The sequence below is a fragment of the Thamnophis elegans genome, chromosome 1 (genome assembly GCF_009769535.1).
Source record: "Thamnophis elegans isolate rThaEle1 chromosome 1, rThaEle1.pri, whole genome shotgun sequence".
Lineage (NCBI taxonomy): Eukaryota > Metazoa > Chordata > Lepidosauria > Squamata > Colubridae > Thamnophis > Thamnophis elegans.
In genome coordinates, this window is record NC_045541.1 from 165457930 (window position 1) to 165479743 (window position 21814).

At 45.4% G+C, this 21814-nt stretch overlaps 1 protein-coding gene across 1 annotated transcript in view; it reads right to left on the reverse strand.

Annotated features, from left to right (window-relative positions):
• The window catches only part of CPAMD8 (C3 and PZP like alpha-2-macroglobulin domain containing 8), a 70929-nt gene that overhangs the window by 7551 nt on the left and 41564 nt on the right, over positions 1 to 21814 (reverse strand). The window contains exons 24-36 of the mRNA XM_032238149.1: positions 19925 to 20223; positions 19569 to 19794; positions 18682 to 18858; positions 18447 to 18528; positions 17472 to 17628; positions 15821 to 15895; positions 13304 to 13469; positions 12465 to 12551; positions 11166 to 11302; positions 9639 to 9794; positions 9488 to 9550; positions 8785 to 9023; positions 7262 to 7349 (exon numbers count right to left, since the gene is read on the reverse strand). Of these exons, the coding sequence (XP_032094040.1) occupies positions 7262 to 7349; positions 8785 to 9023; positions 9488 to 9550; positions 9639 to 9794; positions 11166 to 11302; positions 12465 to 12551; positions 13304 to 13469; positions 15821 to 15895; positions 17472 to 17628; positions 18447 to 18528; positions 18682 to 18858; positions 19569 to 19794; positions 19925 to 20223 (1952 nt within the window). The remainder of the gene's footprint in view (positions 1 to 7261; positions 7350 to 8784; positions 9024 to 9487; positions 9551 to 9638; positions 9795 to 11165; positions 11303 to 12464; positions 12552 to 13303; positions 13470 to 15820; positions 15896 to 17471; positions 17629 to 18446; positions 18529 to 18681; positions 18859 to 19568; positions 19795 to 19924; positions 20224 to 21814) is intronic.

Genomic DNA, 21814 nt, shown 5'->3' on the forward strand with positions numbered 1-21814 from the left:
ACTGTGAATAAAGCGATGGCGGATGCCACGAGGAGCGGGAGGGGGCTGCCCATAGATCACCAGGGGATTCAGATCCAGGTGAGGGGACAAGGGGGAGGTCTACCACAAGGAAGGCCATCTCTAAATCTGTTAGAAGGAGAGAGCCTAGAAAGGAGCCCCGCATCACCAGGGCAGCTGGTAGAAGGATAAGGTAGGAAATCAGTCCTTCCTCATCCAGGTCACGCTCTCCTCTCCAGCCTTTACCCTTGCCAGAGGTCCAAATGGGTTTTCCTGGTTCCCCACGTGGCTCTGCGAGGGAGGCTAGCCCCCTATCCCTCCCTCTGTCTCCTGCCCAGTCTTCAGGACACTGGGGAGATCCCTTTGGCTTCAGGGCAGCTGTTTCCTCCAGGCCATGCTTGGCTCCTCAATCTGCTGAGCCCCCTAGCCTTTTGCCGGCTTATCGAGAGCTTTCTGAAGGTTTTCAGAATGTGATTGCCCGTGCCATTGCTCAGGGCATCTCATCGGGCATGCAGCATCAATTTCAAGCCTCTAGACGAATATTTTCTCATGGCACCCCACGAGGTCATCCAGGCCAACCCCAATCTTCTGCAGCTAGAGAGTGCAGATCGGATTCCCCTTCCATGGCTAGTGAGTGGTCAGGATTAGAAGAAGAGGGGCAGAAGGACGTGGCCTTCGCTGAGGACGAAGATTCCCAGGTTCCAGAGGCCCCTGCTATTTGCTGGCTTGTTTCCTCCCCCCTTGTTTGGTTCCCTGCTTCGCAAGGCCAGGGCTACTACAGATCTGACAGCACCCCAGGCCCTTTTCAAATAGCTACTGCCTCCACCTCCAGTGGGGAGGACCAAGAAGGGGCCCTTTTATAAGCCACACATAGAAAAGGAAGAGATTCCTACCCCTGATTTATTTATGGAGGTGCTCAAATCTCAGTGTGCTAAGCCGGGCACGTTTCCCACTCCAGGCAGTAATGATTGCAGGTTTTACAATCTTAACGCAACCTTTGCCCAAGCACTGGAGGTTCCAGATATAGATGTCCCAGTGGCTGTCCTGGCCTCCGCCTCTGCAGTGGTGACTGAATTAGAATTAGAATAAGTTTATTTATAGGCCGCCCTTTTCCCTGAGGGGACTCAGGGCGGCTAACAACTTATATGGGAGGGGATACATACAATAACATATAACATAACACGTAATTAAAAGAATAAACAACATTCATTCAGCATTCGGGTGGGGGCGAATTATAATCTTTACCCCCAGGCCTGACAGGATAGCCAGCTCTTGAGGGCTGCGCGGAAGGTCTGAAGGGTGGTGATATTTCCAACTGTCTGTAGGCAGAGAATAAGAAGGCGGAGCTGGTTCTGTGGAAGACCTTTCAGGCCGTGGGCGATGAGGGTGGCTGCTGTTGCTTCGTTTTTCAACAGGTCCACTCTCTTTTGGCTGGAACAGCTTCGTGATCGAACCCACACTTCAGAGGTGCGACTATTGCAAGACATCAAGAAGTTGATGGCGGCCACCCAGTTTTCAGCTGATGCTTCACTGGATGTGGTCCAGTATTCTTCCAGGGCTCTATCTTCTTCGGCGGCTTCCAGGTGCCTCCTCTGGCTGCACAATTGGCAAGCAGAGTCCCGGGCAAAGTGGCATTTGGCGGGGGCGGAGTACACAGGAGACAAACTGTTCGGAGCTTCCCTTGACCCTATCCTTATCAAGGACAAGAACAAGTGCAAGGTCTTCCCTTCCACGACTAAGCGCTCTGACCAATGCCCTGCGCCTTACCCCAGGAGGTCCTCCTATCGACCCCCTGAGCAGGACTTCCAACAGCTGAGGTATTCTGCTCCCAGATACCCCAGACAGGGGGATAGGAATTTTTCTAGGGACAGGTACCAACAACCCAGTAAGCGTCCCTTTCGAGGGGTGTGTGGCCGTCCCTACTGCAGGAACAAGTGATTCAGGATCGGATCACCTGATCGGCAGTCGCCTTACCTTGTTTGCGGATCGCTGGAATCGCATCGCCACTGATGCATGGGTTCTTCAGATGGTTGAGTTTAGTTTACAGTTAGAGTTTCGTTCCCATCCCCGACTAGGTTCCGTCTTTTCCCTTCCTCCAAGAATCCAGCTAAGTGTTCCCTTATGCGCAAGGCCATTCGGCATTTGCTAGACATCAGGGCAGTGGAGTTGGTCCCGGAAGAGGAGAAGGGTTTAGGGTTTTATTCCAATCTGTTCATAGTTCCTAAAAGTGCAGGGGGGTGTAGGGCAATCTTAGACTTTAAATTGTTGAACTCCAGACTGGTCTACCGGAAATTTATTTATTTATTTTTTAAAAAAATTTTTTAAAGATTTTATTGGTAAAAAGAAAATACAACATCCATAACTTGTAACAAACAATACAACTACATTTCGAGATATTCCCATACTATCAAATCATTATAAACATCAAAGGTTAGGTATCTTTCCCTCCCTCTTTTCTTCCCTCCCCCCCTTACTTCCTTCTCCCCTGCCTTCCCTCCTTTCTTTTCTCCTTTCCTCCTTTCCTTCCCCGTCCTTTCTCTCCCTCGGTCCCCCCCTCCTTCTCACATACCTTTCCTCCTTCCCTGCCTCTTTCCCTCCTCCTTCCTTTTAATCTCCCTCCTTTCCTCCCTCCTTCCCTCCTTCCTTTCAACTCTCCTTCTCTCTTTCTTTCCCTCCCTCTTTCCCTCTTTACTACCCTCTTCTCTTCCCTCCCTCCTTCCTTCCCCAGTTTTTCCTCTTTCTCCTCTCCTTCTTTCTTCCCACCTTCTTTCCCTTCTCTTCTTTCTCTTCCTCCTCTTTATCCTTCCCCCCTTCTTCTGCCTTTCCTATTCCTCTCCTTTCTCCTCTCCATCCTGACTTCCCTACTGCCCTCCCTCCCTCCCTTCTAACCTTTATTACATTTGCATATTTTCCTCTGCTGAGGACAACCTGGTTTTCTTTCCCTTTCCTTGCTTGAAGAGGCAAGGATTATAAGTCCTCTCGCCTCATCTAAAATGAAGTTTGATCGCTAATTTCATGCAGGTAATTATAGCAGATTTCCTATCAGCTTTTTAAAGTTTTCCCAACATTGTAGCGTAACAAAATTGCTCGACGGTGGGTTCTCGCCCCTGATACATTTCTCCTTTCGTTTATCTCTCAGTTGTTGTATATTGTTCATTTGAGTTATTGGTTTAATCGTATTAGGTTAGTCAGCTATCTCTTTTTATGTCTAGGTCTTCACTGACTCATCAAGCCATTTGTATAGCTTCTCTCAGACTGTGTAAAAGTCTGTGTCTTCTTTGTCATTAATTCGCATCGTCAGTCTGTTCATTTCTGCTAGTTCTAAAATTTTATTCATCACCATAGTGTTGGTGGGGGCATTTTCACTCTTCCAGCACTGTGCGTAAACAATCCTTGACGCTGTCAGAATATGGACTAGGAGGTATTGGTCAGATTTGCAAATTTTTTGATCTATTATTCCTAATAAGAAAGTTTCCGGCTTAAGGCATAGTTTAATTGACAGGATTCCATTCAGCCATCCTAGTATTTGCTTCCAATATGCTTTGGCTACCGGACACGTCCATCACATATGGTAGTACGTGCCCAGCACCGTTTTACATTTCCAGCATATGGCCGAAACTTTTGAAGACATTTTCGCCAGTCTTGTCGGTGGAAGATGCCAGCGGTAGAACATTTTATATATATATTTTCTTTATAGGCCGTCGACTTTGTCAATTTTAGGTTCCATTCCCAGACTCTTTCCCAGTCGTCTAGGTCTATTGTGTGGCCAATGTTTTGGGCCCAGGTTACCATGACTTCTTTTACCCTTTCTGCTTCCGTTTTTCGAATCAGTAAGCAGTTGTATATTTTTGAAATTAATTTCTCATCTGGTCCAATTAAAATTTTATCTAATTCCTGGTTCTTGTTCTGGAAGCCAGGTTGTGCTAGATCGAATTTGTGTTTGTTTTGAATTTGGAGATATGGCCACCAATCAATGTTTATTCCCTTGTCAGCCAAATTTAAAATGGCTTCCCTCAAATCCATCTTAGAAGGTATCAGACAGGGTGACTTCTTAGCATCCATTGATCTCACGGATGTGTACCTCCACATCAAGATCGCACCGGACCACCGTAAATTCCTTAGGTGTGCATATGGAGAGGTGCATTACCAATACAGGGCCCTTCCCTTTGGGTTGGCATCTGCCCCTAGGACCTTCACCAAGGTGTTAGCTGTAGCTGCAGGTCATCTCCGGTCCTTCCCAATCCGGTTACATTGCTATTTAGAGGACAATAGCAGTAGACTTATATACCGCTTCATAGGCCTTTCAGGCCTCTCTAAGCGGTTTACAGAGAGTCAGCATATTGCCCCCAACAATCTGGGTCCTCATTTTACCCACCTCGGAAGGATGGAAGGCTGAGTCAACCCTGAGCCGGTGAGATTTGAACCGCTGACCTGCTGATCTAGCAGTAGCCTGCAGTGCTGCATTTAACCACTGCGCCACCTTGGCTCTCTTGACATCCTTGCGCTGGCCACTATGGCGGACCGAGCTGAGAGGGACCTGGCTCTCACTATTGCCACTCTCCAGACCCTAGGGTTCTCACCCCTACCACTAAGCTCCAACATTTGGGAACCATCATTGACTCGGTGGCTTGTGAGGTGTTTTTGTCACAGGAGTGTAGGGTCAGTATTTTGGAGTTGATCCGGGAGATCCACAAGACACGTTCTGTTCCAGTAGTCCTTCTCTCCAGGCTCCTGGGCAAGTTCATCTTCTGCATTGGGATAGTGCCTTGGGCTTGCCTCCATGCCAGAGAGCTACAGTGGTTCCTGCTACCGCACCAGAGAGACGGGATGAGCGATGCCTTCTTCAAGGTCTTAGTGCCACCCCAGGTATTTTTCTCCTTCCGTTGGTGGATGTCCCCGGCACTGTCCAAGGGCTCCCTCTTCAGGGAACCAGACAGGTTGACTCTGACTGCAGACATGAGTCTGTTTGGCTGGGGGGCACACCTTCAGTCTCAGATAGCTCAGGGAAGGTGGACGCCCACGGATCTACAGAAGAACATCAACTGGCTAGAGCTCGGGGCGATTCACTTGGCGCTGCAACACTTCAAGGAGGCAGTGGCTGGTCAACATCTCCTGGTCCTGATGGACAACGTGGTGGCCAAAGCTCATGTGAACAAGCAAGGGGGCACGCACTCCTTGGCGCTTCGCGACAAGGCAGTTCAACTGGGCAACTGGGAGGAGAGGAATCTCTTGTCGATTCAGGTGGAACACATCTCCGGGGTGAACAACCGACAGGCAGACTGGCTCAGCAGGGAGACGGTGGACGGTGCATCTTCAAGGAGATTTGCCAAAGATTCAGTCAGCCAACAGTGGATCTCTTCGCCACCCCATTGAATGCCCAGGTTCCAAGGTTCATCTTCTGGTTCCCGGCCCGAGGAGCGATGGACATCGATGCCCTTTGTTGCAGATGGCCATCAGGCCTCCTTTATGCCTTCCCTCCCCTTTCTCTCCTTCCCGGGGTTTTGAGGAAGCTAGTTATAGAGAGGGCAGAAGTGATCCTGATAGTGCCCCACTGGCCCAGGCCTCCCTGGTTTGCGGACCTAGTGGGTCTGTTGGTTTTGCCTCATTGGAGGATTCCCAGGGACGAGGTAGCTCTGCGCCAGGGGAGTCTGGATCACCTGGATCTGGAGTGCTCCAACTGCTTGGTGCTTGAGCGGGAACAGCTGAGGGAGGCACAGTTCTCAGCCAGGGTGATCAGGACCATTGAGGCTTTCAGAAAGAAGTCCACCACACGCATTTACGATGCAACCTGGAGTTTCTTTGTAACACGGTGCAGGTTGGCCCAGGTAGATCCGACCTCAGCATCAGCGCCGCAGGTACTGGAGTTTCTCCAGGATGGGTTAGAAAAAGGTCTGGCCCACAGTACCCTCAGAAGGCAGGTCTCAGCCTTGGCCACGATCATTGGGGAGGTGGGTTCTAGGACCTTATCCCAGCACCCGGTCATAAAGAGGTTCCTCAGAGGGGTGGCTAATCTTCGGCTCCCGTTGATCCATTGGTTTCCCACCTGGGACCTTCCCACAGTGCTCCAGGCGTTTACAGAGGCGTCCTTCGAGCCTCTGAGGGAGGTAACCTTCCAGCTCCTTACGCTTAAGATGGCGTTCCTGGTTGCCATCACCTCAGCTAGGCTGGTGTCTGAGATCAATGCCTTATCTGCCAGGGCAGATTTGTGCACCTTCCACAACAACAGGGTGGTTCTCAGACTCAACCCTGCTTTCCTTCCCAAGGTCAACGCCCCCTTCCATAGGGCTCAGGAGGTGGTGCTCCTGGACCTCTGTCTGGCACCTTCCAGAGAAAGGGAAAGGTCCTGGCATCGCCTGGACGTATGTAGGGCACTGCGTATATACTTCAAACGCACAGCTGCCTTCAGAAAGTCGGAGGTGCTTTTCGTCTCCTTCCAGGCTTCTACCAGGGGTCAAAGGTATCGCCTGCCACCTAATCAGTGGATTAGGCTAGCCATCACTAAGGCCTATGAGGCACAGGGGATCCCAGTTCCAGAGGGCGTAACTGTGTACTCCACCAGGAGTGCAGCAACCTCTGCGGCCTGGGCTACCCAGGCAGCCATTGAGGACATATGCAGGGCGGCCGCTTGGGCCTCGCCTTCTCCCTTCATTAGACATTACTGGCTGGATGCCTATGCCTCTACAGAGGCATCATTTGGTAGGACAGTTCTTCAGAGAGTGCTGGACACTCAGGGGGCTCAGGCCCAATAATTCCCTCTCATGGACATCTAGTTTTGGTATGTCCCACAGGTGACTCCTCCCACACTCTGTTTCTGAGACTGTCAGTTGGTCTTACCTGAACTGCATGTCTAGAAGCTGGCGTGGGAGCAGCCACTACCTGCCCATTCTGTGCGCACCTGCGCACAGGGCCCTGAGGGAGATTAGTTGTAGGTCAGTCAGGCCTGGGGGAGGGAGTTGTTGTTTTGTGTTTTCCTGTTCCCTTCCTTCCCAGGCTCTTCTTGGACTGTACCGTCGGTTAATCTGGGGAGTCACGAGGAGGAAGTAGAGGGAGTGGCCTCAAAATTACCTCCGTCTCCGGGCAAATGGGCCATGATAATACTCACAGGTGACTGCTCCCATGCCAGCTTCTAGACATGCAGTTCAGGTAAGACCAACTGACATTCTTTAACCTCGTACAGAACTCTAAAAGGGCATGACACTGTGGAATATCCCTAGGCTTTAAAAGACAAAAATAGAAGATTGGTAGAAAGGACCACAAGAATCACCTTTTCTAGGCTTTCGATGTCGGCTCGGAAACCTGAGAACAAAGGTACCTCCAGAACTGCCATGTTGGAGGAGCCAGAGTGAAGCCACCTTCTCAGGACAACAAACCAGAAGGAAAGGGAAAAGAAAAATAATTAACAAATGACTGAATCAAGTCGTTCCAGCTATTTGGATGACAGTGTGTGTGTATGTGTGTGTCATGTACAGTGTATCTCTAGGGAGATGCTAATCTAGAAGACAAGGGCTGCAACAGCAAAATTCGGCAGATGACATTATTTAATTGAGGGAACCAGGAGGAAGCCGACTCGGCCAGACCTTACCAGATAGGTAGCAACATGGGAGACTGACTATATCTCCATAAGTAGGCCCCATGACATGCAGGGTTTTAAAGGTGGCCACCAGCCCCAGAAGCCAACTGGTAACCAGTGAAACTCACAGAGCAGGCGTGTTGGCATGGAACAGCCATGATTGCTCATGCTGCTGTATTCTGGATCAATTACAGCTTCTGAATGGTTTTCAAGATAGTTCTTGCAAGAATCCTTTCATGAAGTGATCGAGGTACGACTGAATGAAAGAAGGATCTCCAGGTCCAGGAAGGAGAGCAACTGGTGCACGAGATGAACTTGTATGAAGGCTTCCCTGGACACAGCTGCCATTTGTTGTTTTTAAGTAGGAGCTATAAGTCCAGAAGAACCCCAGATTGGGCACCAGACCCAAATGGGACAATGCAACCCTGTTCAGAACTAAAGATGAAATGTTTCCAGTAAGAAGAGGCTCAAATACCCACAGCCAGAATTGAGGGAATGGGGCCAAATGGCTGCTTCCTAAATCTCCTTAAAACTATTAGCAGCATTAATGGAAAAAGGGGATGGACAGTCTAGTTCATAAACATTTACATTCTTTGAAGAATAAAGGAGGCCAGGTTGTTCTCACTGGAAACAGATAACTGAACAGGGATATCCCCACTCTTAGAAGGATGGGAGAAGTAACTTACCTTCCCTCCTCCTTCCTTTGCTAAAGATTTTCTGGACTCCCGCTTCAAAGCCAACCAATTCAGACCATATTGTGAAGCAGGGCAGATCTAGTAACTGTATTCATGCTACATGCTTAGTTTGTTAGTTTAGCCTTGAGTTGGTTGGTTAAGTTCTGGCCTGATATACTGTCCAAGCCCAACCCATCTAATTGTTTATGGTTTTATGTGTTGTGCAAATCCAGAAAATGGCTTAATTTACAAGCCAAGTAAAGGATGATCTACAAAGACAAGTTGTTCTCTTTAAAGACTGTGCTAGGGGCAGATACAAATCAGGACAATAATATCCTATTTTCTGATCAATTCGGGTTTTAAACTCTAAGTCAATTTGAATTATAGACACAAATAGATGAGCATGAAACAAAGTCTGTCTTTTCATTTGACTTCTTTGCTTTCAAAAGCAGAATGTAATAACTGTTCTTCTCCCTTACGAGGCTGAAATTTGGGGCCACCAGTGGAGGCTACACACAGGACTACTGACTTGGTGAGTCTCACCTCATGCACACCTCCACCATCACTTTGTACTCCTGATGGTCCTGATCGGAGGCAGGATCATCATCATCGCCCAGAACCCGGTCCCGACGGGTGGTCCCTGAACGATTTTCCTCTGCAGAGACAAGCTTAGGTAGGCGTGAGGCTCGACGGTGCCTCTTCAGCTTGGGCTCTTGCAGGTTCACCAGGAGCTGGAAAGCTGGCTTAGCCACAGGATCCGGGATATTGTAGGAGACATCAATCTGGCCAATATAAGGAGAAAGCACTGCATCTGCATCTTCCCATGAGAAACAGGCAGTCAAGAAGTATAAATACTTTATTATTTTGTTAAATATTTACAATGTTTTTATAATTTTAAAAAATAATAATCCTAAATTATTCTGATTTTAATGCATAATTTCATTGATGTTATTATACACCACCCTGTGTATAATAGGGAGATGGGCGGTTAAGAAATATGAAGAAAGAAAGAAAGAAAGAAAGAAGGAAAGAAAGAAAGAAAGAAAGAAAGAAAGAAAGAAAGAGGGAGGGAGGGAGGGAAAAGAAAGGAAAAGAAAAAAGGAAGGAAGAGAAAGAAAGATTGGGAGAAGAAAGTAAAAAAAAGAAAGAGGAAGGAAGGAAGGAAGGAAGGAAGAAAGAAAGATGAACAGCAGGGTGAAAACGGGCTTGTTGCTCAGGAATGGGACTAACATGTAAGGTTTCTCACCTGCAGGAGGCAGCAGCCTTCCCCCTTGGCACTCACAAATAACCCTGTGGGAATGGAGGGGATCTGTAGAGAAAATAGGGTTTAATTTGAATGTAAACAAGCATACGTACAGGGTGCCAGGAATGAAACAAAAAGGGCGAGGTCTTTTTACCACAGCAGTCTGAAGGAGCTTTTTGTTGGCTTTGTTTAACTCAAAGGTCTCTTGGTAGTCCAGGTTGGTAGAGGCCAGTGAAATGGTGAGGTTGACACCCCCAATATAAGACAGGATAGCATATTCCGCCAGAGCTTGGAGGGCCACACAAGTATCCTGTCATTCAGAAAAATGGGAGAGAGACAAAAAAAAAAAAAGCTAAAAATCCCAAATTAATGTCACATGCAAGCTCCTTTGCATTCTACTCTCTTTGCCACTCCATCCTCCTATCTGCTACACAGAAGCAGGTATTTATCTTATGCTTTCAAATGTGGCAAATTTAAGATGTGTGGATTTCAACTCCCAGAATTCCCTTTTGCTCAGAAATTGAACAATGTTCCTGAGGAGCCTGGCTTTGGCCTCCTTTTTCAAAGGTATCACAAACTGAGTTACCCCACTGAATGTGTTAGCCATCATGAAGATCAAAAGTTCCCCACTGGTTTATGCCAGTGTAGGCAATATTTTTCAGCTAATAGGCATATGTGGCAATTTGAAAGCAGGCATCATTGCTCTGAAGACAGATGATTGCAAGTCATTTATCCAAAGACAAACTGGTGGGAATTGCGCCATATTAGGCCACGTTCTTGACCATCCCAGCGGATGTTTGGTTTTGTTTATTTCTGGGAAGTAAAGATACTTTCCAAACAAAGTGTTGACTACAGATGTCTAGGATATTTGTTTTCTGTTTTCTGTCAGACTCATGCTGGGCCCAGAAGTATTTCTGCAAATAAAAATAATGGCAAAAGCAACGCTAGATTCTCCATCAAGCCAGTTTTCTACATGTAAAAAAAAATAATTCATGTTGAAATGGAAGTCTGGGTAGATGTCAAAGATGAAGACTGCACACACATGGGATATTACCATGGCTTTCTAGACCAATATTTGTTAGTCCTTAAGTATCACAATACTCTTCACTGTACAAGCTACAAAAGATATAATACACGAAGCTCTTCTATAGAAACCTGGCCGCACCTATAAAAGAGATACTAACTTATAGTCCTTCTCAAACAGGAAAAACAGAGCAAGTAGTTGTACACAAAAGTGCTGCTCATTAGATACAATGTAAAATTTATGCTTGATCTTTTTGTAAGTACAGCAGAACAGAATTTCAATTAAGCCAATAAAACAATTGCATGAGTCTAAACCCACAACCCAGTGTTCTTCTTATAGATCAGTAGTGGAGACTTAATATCTTGAAAAGAAAGGATTAGTGTAATTAGGACTCTTGAGAATTTTAGGATTCAAGCAAAATAAATAAGGATTCTGGGTTGCTAGCAATATTTCTGGAGCGATGATGGGGGAGGCAGAGCATTTTCTAATCCCTATGTAAAAGAACACAAATAACCAAAAAATGCCTAGAAGTCTTCTCTGGTCTCTAAGGAAATGAAAGTCAGGTAGGTAATGAACCCTGGAATGTCTCATTTCTTCTTGGCTCACTAAAGCATTTTCTGGTTAAAGGCAGAACTACCTGCCCCACTGAAGACTCACCTGGGTGGATGAGAAACCACCCAGCGCATTCCTCTGCTGAGAGAGCCACTTGACCACAGGCAGTGCAGATGCAACATCTCCCAGCACAGTATACGTCAGCAGGGCATAGGCTGTCATTTCAACTTCAGCAGATACGACTGAAAGAGAGAGAGCAGAATGGGGCATTTCACCGCTCAGTAGCCAGAAGGTGCTGTTGGCATTCCCTACTCCAGCAGCACAGGAGTAATACAGGGGGCTCCCCTCTTCTCAAAGAATAGGCCAGTCACCATCTTTGAGGTCAGTTATGGTAGGGAGAAAAAAACTTCCAACCAGAGACAGCAACGACCCTCAACCAACACACTCAACTCCTCCTCCCCACCAACAGTTCACCTCCCAATAACACCGACCTGATGTAACCTCCCTATCACAAGACCCTCACATGTCACACCCACACCTGAAGCCCTTATAAACAGAAGAATGCTGAGATCCCTATAACCCATGATGGTGAACCTATGGCATACAGAGCCCTCTCTGTGGGCAAGCGTGCCACTGCCAGCTGCTCTTCTGGTTTCCGGCACGCACATGTGTGCCAGTCAGCTAGTCTTCACAGGTGCCAGAGCTCCATAAAATGTCCCTTAAAATGCCCCGAAAACAGCCTGAAAACTCACCTGAAAATGGCTCAAAAAATGGCCAAAAACAGCCTGGAAAAACGATCTGAAAATGGTTTAAAAAACAGCCTGAAAAACTGCCTGAAAACGTCCCGAAAAATGCCCCCAAACAGCCAAAAAATAGGCATGAGCACCTTGGCCAGTTGGTCTTTGGGTTTCTGGTGCTCCTGTGCTCCTGTGCATTCTGGTTTGGCCACTCAGTGCTCAAAAGGTTTGCCATCACTGCCCTAAACTCTGCTGAAGAGTTTAGACCTAGCCTGATAACGAAACATTTGAAAGCCAACCCACAAGCTTGGAGAATGAACCTTTGTCAGAATATTCATGACTGGCAGAGATATGGTAACAAGATCAGCCAATGAATAAACGTATTGCAAAGAAAAAACCCTCCACCCCTTCGTCAGATTTCCTATAATTCTCTAGATTAGGCCTATCAAACTGGCAGCCCATGGGCTGGATGCGTCACTTGTAGACCATGCCCACCCCAGCTCTGCAAAGGCAAAAAGCGTTGTGAAAAAGTGTTGACACCAGTGCTCTTGATGGACTGTTTTCTCCTCTCACTCCTGGCTGCAGTGCCAAAGTTAAGGTTATCCTTAAGATCAATGGCCAATGGCCAATAAATTTTACAATAAAATAAAAATAAATAATAAATTACCTGATTGGGAGAGGCCATCACTGAATCCCATGAATGTGTCTTCACCAGAAGCAAGAGTTCCCATTATATTCCAGTGTGTGAAGCCATCTGAAAGAGGGGGGCAGAGGGGAAGAGAGGAAGAAGGAAAGCGGAGGAAGGGGAGGAACACAAGATCAGTAGAACATGCAAAGCACTGTTTTCTAACCATTTTACCAACAGTGGCCATAGGAGGCATTTTCATTTTCTTCTATGTAAAGAGGTATTATGTTGAGTCTCACTTTTGTGTACGCATATGTATGTGTCTGCCTGCTCACCTTTCATGTTGCACATGTGAGCATTTGCACCAGGAAATACATTGGCAGTATACACTCCACCCAGGGTTGCATAACCCAGACAGAACAAGGACAGAACTGGGCAGTTGCTAATATTCCAACCCACTACCCAATCACTTCTCCCTTTAGATGCACCACTTAAGAATTTTCCAAGGACTTTTTATCTTCCATAGGCCCTCTTCTCTCCCCACACCAAACTTTGCATTTCGCTTTTGGACAATTATCACACTGACACACAGACAAGATCCCACTGGTTTTACTTCATGTCTTTCCCCTGAGCTAAGAATTCCCACTAATGGGAAAGCATCTCATTCCCTTCAGCTCCTTTTAACCCCTATCAACCAGATAAGATTTTCCCCATGAGTTTCTTTCTGCCTGAGTTACAATTAAGCTGGATAGCAATAGGCTCAACCTCCCAGTGATGCAAATGGTAAGGAATCACATGGCTCTATGCCAATCCAAATGCATCGACAATGGGCCCAAAGTGGAAGTACCCTAATACAGAGGTTACCGCTGTTGTATCTTTACCTTGTGTAATGGCTATGCCATTCATCTTCCGGAGAGCTGCTGATGCGGAAGGGCTGCGCAGGAGTGTGAGAGCATAGGTAGTCAAGACAATGGTGTAAGGGTCTTCTACTGAGTACAGGTTGGATTCTAAGAAGTGCTGTGCTTTGGTAATAGCTTCTTTTTCGTCCTAAGCAAGAAGGAAGAAGGAGAGTCATGATTGCAGGTTCAACTTGCTATAACAGCCACATTAATCAAAGCTTTGAATGATCAGTAGGAAATGTGTGTCTTCTTCTCTCAGACCCAATGGAATTGCTATATTAGCCAAAAAACAGGCAGCCCTATCCCTCCCACCCCCAACAACTCAGATGGCAGATTCTAAAGCCTGTATGGAGATATGAAAGAAGGGTATTCCTCACAGAGGGGGGGCTAGAAACATCCCAAAGACAACAAAAGGACTTTGTTAATTTTGCCTAGTAAGTTCATCCTCTAAGAACATGGAATTCTCTAAGAACATGGAATTCAATTCTGGAAATGTATTAAGCTCAAGGCACTTCTGCTCTGCTACAGTTTTCATTCCCTGCCTAACCTGATAGATGGTCTAAACTGCCCTGTAACTACTGCCAAACTCATCCGAACAAGAGCAAGCACAGCATCCATCCATGCTCCCTCCAGTTGAGTAAGAAGAGAGTGCAGAATCAGCATCCAATTCACACCAAATCTACCATCCAATCCATGTCATTACTTCATATTCTCTGTTCTTTGATTTTTAAACGGCTAGAGTGATTGCTGCAAAAGGGAGCTATCAAGCCACACCGATGCTAAATTTAAAAGACAAGCAGAAAATAGAGTGTGTAGTTTCAGTGGCCTTATCTCCTATAAGGGAGTTCCTTCCAGTGAAGCGATAGTTCCTCTCAGTTCCTTGGAAGCTGCACTACCAAGCATATTGCAAAACTTTCCTTGTAGCAATTCTATTTGCATCCCAGCACAGCCAAGCAGGAAAATAAAATTTGTGTTTGTGCAAGCACAGAGCAAAAACTCAGCATGTGGTGAGGTTCTCGGCTTCTTCTGAATAACAACAGAGTTGGAAGGGACCTTGGAGGTCTTCTACTCCAATCCCTCATTTAAGCAGGAAACCCAATAACACTCCAGACAAATGGTTGTCCAATCTCTTCTTAAAAACGTGGTGTTGGAGCACCCACGACTTTTGGAGGCAACTAATTCCACTGATTAATTGTTCTGTCAGGAAATTTCTCCTTAGTTCTAGGTTCCTTTTCTCCTTGATTAGTTTCCATTCATTGCTTCTTATCCTACCCTCAGGTGCTTTGGAGTATAGGTTAACCCCCTCTTCTTTGTGACAGCCTTTGAGGTATTGGAGCACTGCTGATCATGTGACTCCGAGTCCTTCTTTTTATACTCAATTGTTTTAGCCTCCAGTCCCCTAATCATCTTTGTTGCTCTTCTCTGCACTCTTTCTAGAATCTCAACACTTTTTTATATCATGGTGACCAAAACTGGATGCAATATTCCAAGTGCGGTCTTGCCAAGGCATTATAAAGTGGTTTTAATATTTCATGTGATCTTGATTCTATCCCTCTGTTAATGCAGCCTAGCCTTCTCTGGCTTCCTCCTGTTTTGAAATAAACCTGCTATTTTAACCTGGTTGGCAGAGAGCAAACATTCCACAGAAGGCCTGCTTCCTAAGAGAACATCACTAGGACAAACCATCCAGGAAAGTGTTTTCTAGTCTTCAACCTCCATTTTCTGGGAAAGGAGGTGCAGTGGGTGGTTGGGTTTCAGCTCCAAAGAACTCTGAAGGAAGTAGTTTGCCTAAACCCATTTTGGTTGGGTTTTAGTTTGGGATTCAATGCAGACACAGCTACGGTCATGTTTGTCAATGAACTATTGAGAAGCCAGGATTCAGGTGTTGAATCCATCTTAATGCTGCTTGATCTTCTCAGCAATCTTTGATACTTTGACCCTGGTAATCTTCTGGATCAATTTTGGGGGTTAGGGGTGGGAGCAATGTGTTGCCTTCTTCTTCAATGATTGTTTCTAGCTGATGTTGACAGGGGGTGAGAGGTCATGCCTATAATCCTTCATTTGTGGAATGCCATTGCGCTTAACTGTCTCTGCTTTTATTTATTTTTATTTGTTTGTTTATTATTTTTTATTAAATTTATACGCTACTCATCTCATGGTGCAAGGCAATACTTTTGACTTCTACATGTATCATCAGTAAACCATCATCAGTATGCTGCACTGGTTGCCAGATGACTTTCAAGGGTATTTCAAGATGCTGGTTATCACCTATAAAGCTCTCCATGGCATAGGACCTAGTTATTTGAGAGTCCACCTGTCTCCATGTTTCTAACCTATGTACTCAGGTCAACTTGAGTGGGTGTGTTCCAGCTCCCATTCTTTAAGCCTTAAGGAGAGAAATTGGTTGGTTATTGGCTCTTTGGTTTTTAGACTCTGATCAGCTGTCATTCATAAATACTGGGCAAAATGTGGAATGTCTTGGACACATTTATCTTTTACCTCAGAAGTCACCCCTGTTTCCAGCAAAGCTGCTACTACATATGCCGTTACAGAAATCTTCCCATGAATTCCACCCTGGAATAAAAAGAAATAAAAGGATTAGACTAAGAAACTTTTATGAATAAAAGATCTGCACTTGAATCCAATCGCCTCTTTTCACATTTTCAACATTTCATAAGAGATTCTGAACAGAAAATGCATGACGAAATTATTGGAACAGCATCTCTTTGCCTCTCTGAATGGGAATTTTTTAGGAATGACCATATTTTTAGAGAATGTATAATAAGTAACAATTCCCTAGTTGGGAAAAATTATTTAATTTATGGATCAAAGACTGAAGAGAAATCTTAGAACTTTCATCCCGATAGACTCTATTGCTGAGAATTAGAAAAATAGATGAAACCTATCCTTAGTCAAGATAGCAAGTGTGATTGATATAGCAATAGCAGGAAACATGAGGCTTTTTCAACTGAACAGGTGAAACTAGTAAACATTTTAAAACCGTAGAAGTGTGGGAGGATGGGACTGCTGCTTCTCATCCACCACTCTTTCTCTTTGGTAATTTGGCCTTTCTTAGTGAGGTCACTGAGAAGTCTCTTGATTCAGTTGTCTAAGTTTTTGTATTGTGTTAGTGTTTACTGGGATGTATGTTTCTTTGTCTTCTAGAAGTCCTTCTGCTTTTTGTAAATATTGTGATCCTACAAAAAGCAAAAGACCCAGTAACCCCAGAAGAAAAAACTGGAATCATCTACAACATTCAGTGTAATGGTTACGTAGGATAAACAGACAGAAAACTGGCAGAATGCGTCCATGAATACCAACTAGCACTTAGAAGACAGGATGAAAACTGTTTAATTTCACAAGATATGAACAGACTTAACCATAGTTTCAAATGGGAAACTGTGATCATCCTAGAGGGAGCCAAGACCAAAAACACTAGGGAATTTCTGAAAAATTAACCATCAATAGGCACATAGATATAAATATTATGTAAATACTATGCAAAAGAAACAATAAACCAGCCAAAAAAGGGAACAAAAAGTCCAAAACTCCTCCCCACCAGCAATCAGCACCCAGATGAGCATAGATTAACTCCAAGATTAACATCAACCATTAAGGAGACAACACTCCTATCAAGGACCTGCCAAACAAGTAAACAGTAAACAGCCCAACCAAAGAACCTCTAAAACCAGCACAGGGCAAGCCCCTAGAATATAAGCTGAGAGAGCAAACCCCATTCTTTACTACCACTGATGATGTGGCTTAGTTTTGTCAATCAAACATTTGCAAGAAAAGACCCACCCACCCAGGGGTGGGTTTCAACCGGTTCACGGCGGTCCCTGCGAACCGGTTGGTCGGCGAACCCGGAAGTAAGTAACTTCCGGGAACAGCGAAGGTCGCACCTGCCCGCCCGCACTCCTTACCCGGTTTTGACGAGTTCTGCGCTTCCACGCATGCACAGGACGCATACAGCGCCTGCGCGATCCTCCAGGATCAGCTGGAGCATCGCACAGACGCTAGTACGCATGCGTGCACCGCATGCGTGCACACGCGCATTGCGCACGTGCACGACGACGACGCCGGCCCCGTTCCAACCGAACCGTTTGGAACCGGGCGAGAAACCCACCCCTGCACCCACCCCTTGTGGTACCTGGATGTCCTTATTGAGTATCCTGCCCATGGCTGGAAATGAGCCATCTTCCTTCTGATGCTGGATGATCCAATCCTTGGTGGCTAAAAGTTCTTTGGGGTCAATGAAAATGAATTCCCGGGATTGAGCAAAAGATTTCAGAACAAAGGCTGTTAGCCTGGAAATACAAAGATCATAAAGTGCCTGAGGATGATTGCCACCATACTTGGCTACTTACTACTGTGTGAGGTTGTATCCACCCAGCCACTGACTTCACACTCCCAACCCTGAGGAACATTTTCATTCTGCCCCATAAGTATCCTCCCCACTGCAGTTTCTGTGGGAGTTGACAAGCATTCTTCCAGCTTATTAATGAGAAAGTTATAAAATGGGCCTTTCAGGTTGGTCTTCCCCTATCACGTTTGTCCCTGCTTTGCTGCATTTGTTTTTGTACTTAAAAACCCACACCCATGGTGAATGTGGTAGAGTAGAGAACAATTCCAAAGAAGCACAATGAAATGCAGGGACATGATGTGAATGGAAAAGGAGCAACAGAGGCAAACTTTCCTGCCAATGAGAAAGCACCCAATCTGTGGGCCTAGTGTCTGTGCAATAGCAATAGCACTTATATACCGCTTCACAGTGACTTATAGCCCTAAGTGGTTGACATAGTCAGCCTATTGCCCCCAACAATCTGGGTCCTCATTTTACCAACCTCGGAAGGATGGAGGGCTGAGTCAACCTTGAACCTGGTGAGAATCGAACTGCCGAATTGCAGTCAGCACTGCATTCTAACCACTGCACCACCATGGCTCATAGAATTGTTATCTCAGTATTTTCTTCTATATTTCAACTAAGCCAGAAATGTTTTGATTTAGCTGCAGAACTCCATGCCAGCATCAACTGCAGGGGGGGACCAATATCGCACGTGCAACTACTCTGAACACCGTGGGACAAACATAATGTTATCTTCCTATGCAATAATTTGCAACATACCACATGCTCCCTGAGGAATCCCTTTCCCCAAAGGCACTGTAGGAACCATCTTGCCTCTTGTAGGTCAGTTGGCGCTGGTATCCTGGAAAGAACCCATAAAACAGTACATAGAAACTGAACGTATAGGTCAAACTTTATTTACCGAAGTGAAACTTTTTGCATGTTGGGGCCAGAAGCAATTGCTTCCTGAATCTCCTCTTAGAAAATATCCCTGTAGCCTTTCAAGGCTCAGTACCTTGCACCAGGTAATCGGTGGCTTCGCTCTCTACCTCGGGGCTAAGTTGTTTGGTCTTCTGGAGATACTTGAGGACAAAGATGTTGGGAGCAAAATGAATCATATTCTGCTCTCCGCAACCAAAGGGCAACTGAAGGAGGTTATCCAGGTTGTTCAGCGTTGGTCCCATCACGTCTCCTGGTACCAAAAGAAAAGCATTGTATCAGCCAGAAAAACCTGTCTGCTAAGGTCTGTTCTTATTCTCCCAGATGGGAGCGAGCAGAAAACAGAGCAGAGTCCACAAGTGGAAAACATTCTAGACTAAAACTGAATTAACTTATGCCAAAAGTATCCTACGGCATGTAGCCAAATAGTGCTTGCCACATTACATTTCCCAGAAACAAAGAAGGGCCCTGAAGGGAAGATTCTCTTCCCTGGTCAGTGTAATCTTAGATTATTTTGATAAAAAGATTGGATATCTTTACATACATTAGTCATTCTAGCTAAATGGAGCCTCTGTGTTCCAAGACAGCATAGTACTGTATTATGTATCAGCTGTTCCGGCTGATGCCTCCTCACCTAGTTAGGGTGCATAGTTGCAAACAATCTTCTGCACTGGAATGTATTGTGGAATGAGCCACAAATTCCAAAATGCCACGATTGTTATTAAAGAAAACTAAAAATGAAGTGACCCAATCCAGAATAAATGCATCTCACAATCTAGTTCTAGGGAAATAAGTAGACAAGAATTTAATTTTTGTGCTCTGCTTGAGAGATGCCAATTGAGGCATTGAATAATTCCTTCTTTGCTCCAATACAGATAGCTTACTGTTATGCCGACACAGTATGAACCCCTGCCATGAGTCTGTCACAACAGAACTGACTTTAATTGTTCCCAGTGTTCGTACCAATAACAGAGGCAGTAGCTCTCTCTGAGCCTGGAATCACATTGTGAGGAACGCCCAGTGTGAATGCTTCGTTGTGATTCTCATCCGTCTCCTCTTTCCTCCAGATTTTGAATTCGCCTGCAGAACCCCAACCTGTGGAGAAGCCGATATACTTCACCTCCGGCTGCTTGGAGGTGGACCAAGTCACAATGATGGACTCATTGAGAGTGAAGGAGCCGTGGCCCACCTGCACAGAGAAAAATAACACACCAACATCCAGGCAGGAGATGCATATTATCATGAGCTGCTTAAGGAGGTCTACCGAAAGCATTTCCCAATTAATAAAGAGATAATGAGAAGAAGAAGAAAAAACCCACCTGGATGACTCCATGGGCCCAGGTGATCCAAAAACTTCGAAATTCGTCCCACGAAAGGATGCCTATTGTCTCTGTGCTGACCACCGGCTCACCCATCTTGCTAGTAGAGATCCAAGTTTTGGAGTTCTGGTGCCCACCAATAACAATTTCAGTCATCTCCGCCATGTCATGGGGGGCAGAGGACAAAGCGATGTGGGCATTATTGTGGGCCTTGATGGCAACATCAAAGCGCATCATGTGGGCAGGTTTCTGCACATACTGGTACTCATACTTATTAGGAGTGGAAATGTGAATTTTCTCTAGTCAAAAATAAACCAAAAACACTGTCAGTGTTCAGTCTCATTCACAGCAATGCACCTCCAAAGACACATCTTCATGGGCCTCTTTTAAACCAATCTCCCCTTATGTAAAATAGTTTTAGAGCAAAAAGGCCACAGCAAATAATCCAAATTCTATATGCTCAAGTCAGGGTTTCCTGGGGTACATCCTTTCTCATCCCTCAGCAAGAACGTAAGCTAGCTATATGTTTTAATTGGAGATTAATTGCAATGAAACTCCTTTAAATAATGTTTTCCCGGAGAACACAGAAGATATAGTGGCCAGAGATCATGTCAACAAAAAGTCTGCATTTTTAGAATCACATTTCTTAAGGAGCATTGGCTTCTTATTTTATAGCCTTTGGAGTGCATGTTACCCTAAGATCCCTTCAGTTGTTCTGTCCCAACCACTGAGCTTTCATCAGTGTCAAGAATGATGCTGGAGGGAAGTGGTTCAGTGGTACCAGTACTCGGTATTCATCGTTAATTGGTTCCAGGAGGTGGGATGAATACCAAAAATGATGAATACCGAACAAAATTTCCCCATAAGGAATAAGTAGTGAGTCACAAGGTAGCTGACAGCAACAAGTTCTAGGTTGTGCATTAAGTGCAAAATAAATGATGAGTAACCAGGACAAAATTTTCACATCAAAATTCACTGAGTACCAAATTTGATGACTTTCAAAGCAGTTGTGTACCAAGATACCACTGTACTGTCCTTACAGTTTAATCTGGGGCAATTTAAAAATAGCAACTGGTAAAATCCCTAGGCTGGGTTTTTCCTCTCACCTAGTATCACGTACAAGGGAGAAAACCAACCACTAGCCACCATCTTTATAGCTTGTAAGGGGTAGCTTGGGTAACTGTAAATAACTACTTGAGGCAGAGGCCTTAGCTAACTTCCATGCTGCCCAAGCAACATTGCCTATGTGAACGCTATCTATGCCAGTGACCTGCTACTCACACTATTTCTGAACGAGAGTGGAGTGTCTTCTGGAAGATCATAAACATGTCCCAAAATAACCCAGAGGAGGGGTGTTAGGTCAAGATTTCTTCCATGACCACTTCTGTGCCACTCGTCTTGTCATCCAAATTATTTTGAGACATGGATTTAGCATTTTTGTAGAAAGCCTGGCTATGGGGTTTCGAAGAATTTTAGGTGATCTCACCTTCCCTTTGCCCTCACTTTTCACTTGTGTAAAAGAATCCACAGTACCTAGCTATCAGAACCTGGGTCTTTTCACAATTCAACCTCCTTAGCTACCACTCTCTCCACAGGTCTATCATCTGACCATTAAACACCTATACACAAAAAAGAAGTCTAGTGAATGTTGAGAAGAGTGCTTCAGTCATGAACGTAAGGGTCTGCATGATGTACAAATGGTGCTTTGCAAAGTACGGTTAGACATTAATTAGACATTACCCAAGCAGATCCCTATGGGGCATCAGATGTCTCCCTTCAACTCAAGCCAAAATGGCAGAAAGCAACACTCAGTGACTGGAAGAGAGGGCGCACTCACAGCAGTCTCTAACTGCCACCGGGAGATTGTTAGAGAGACATTGTAGTTTATTC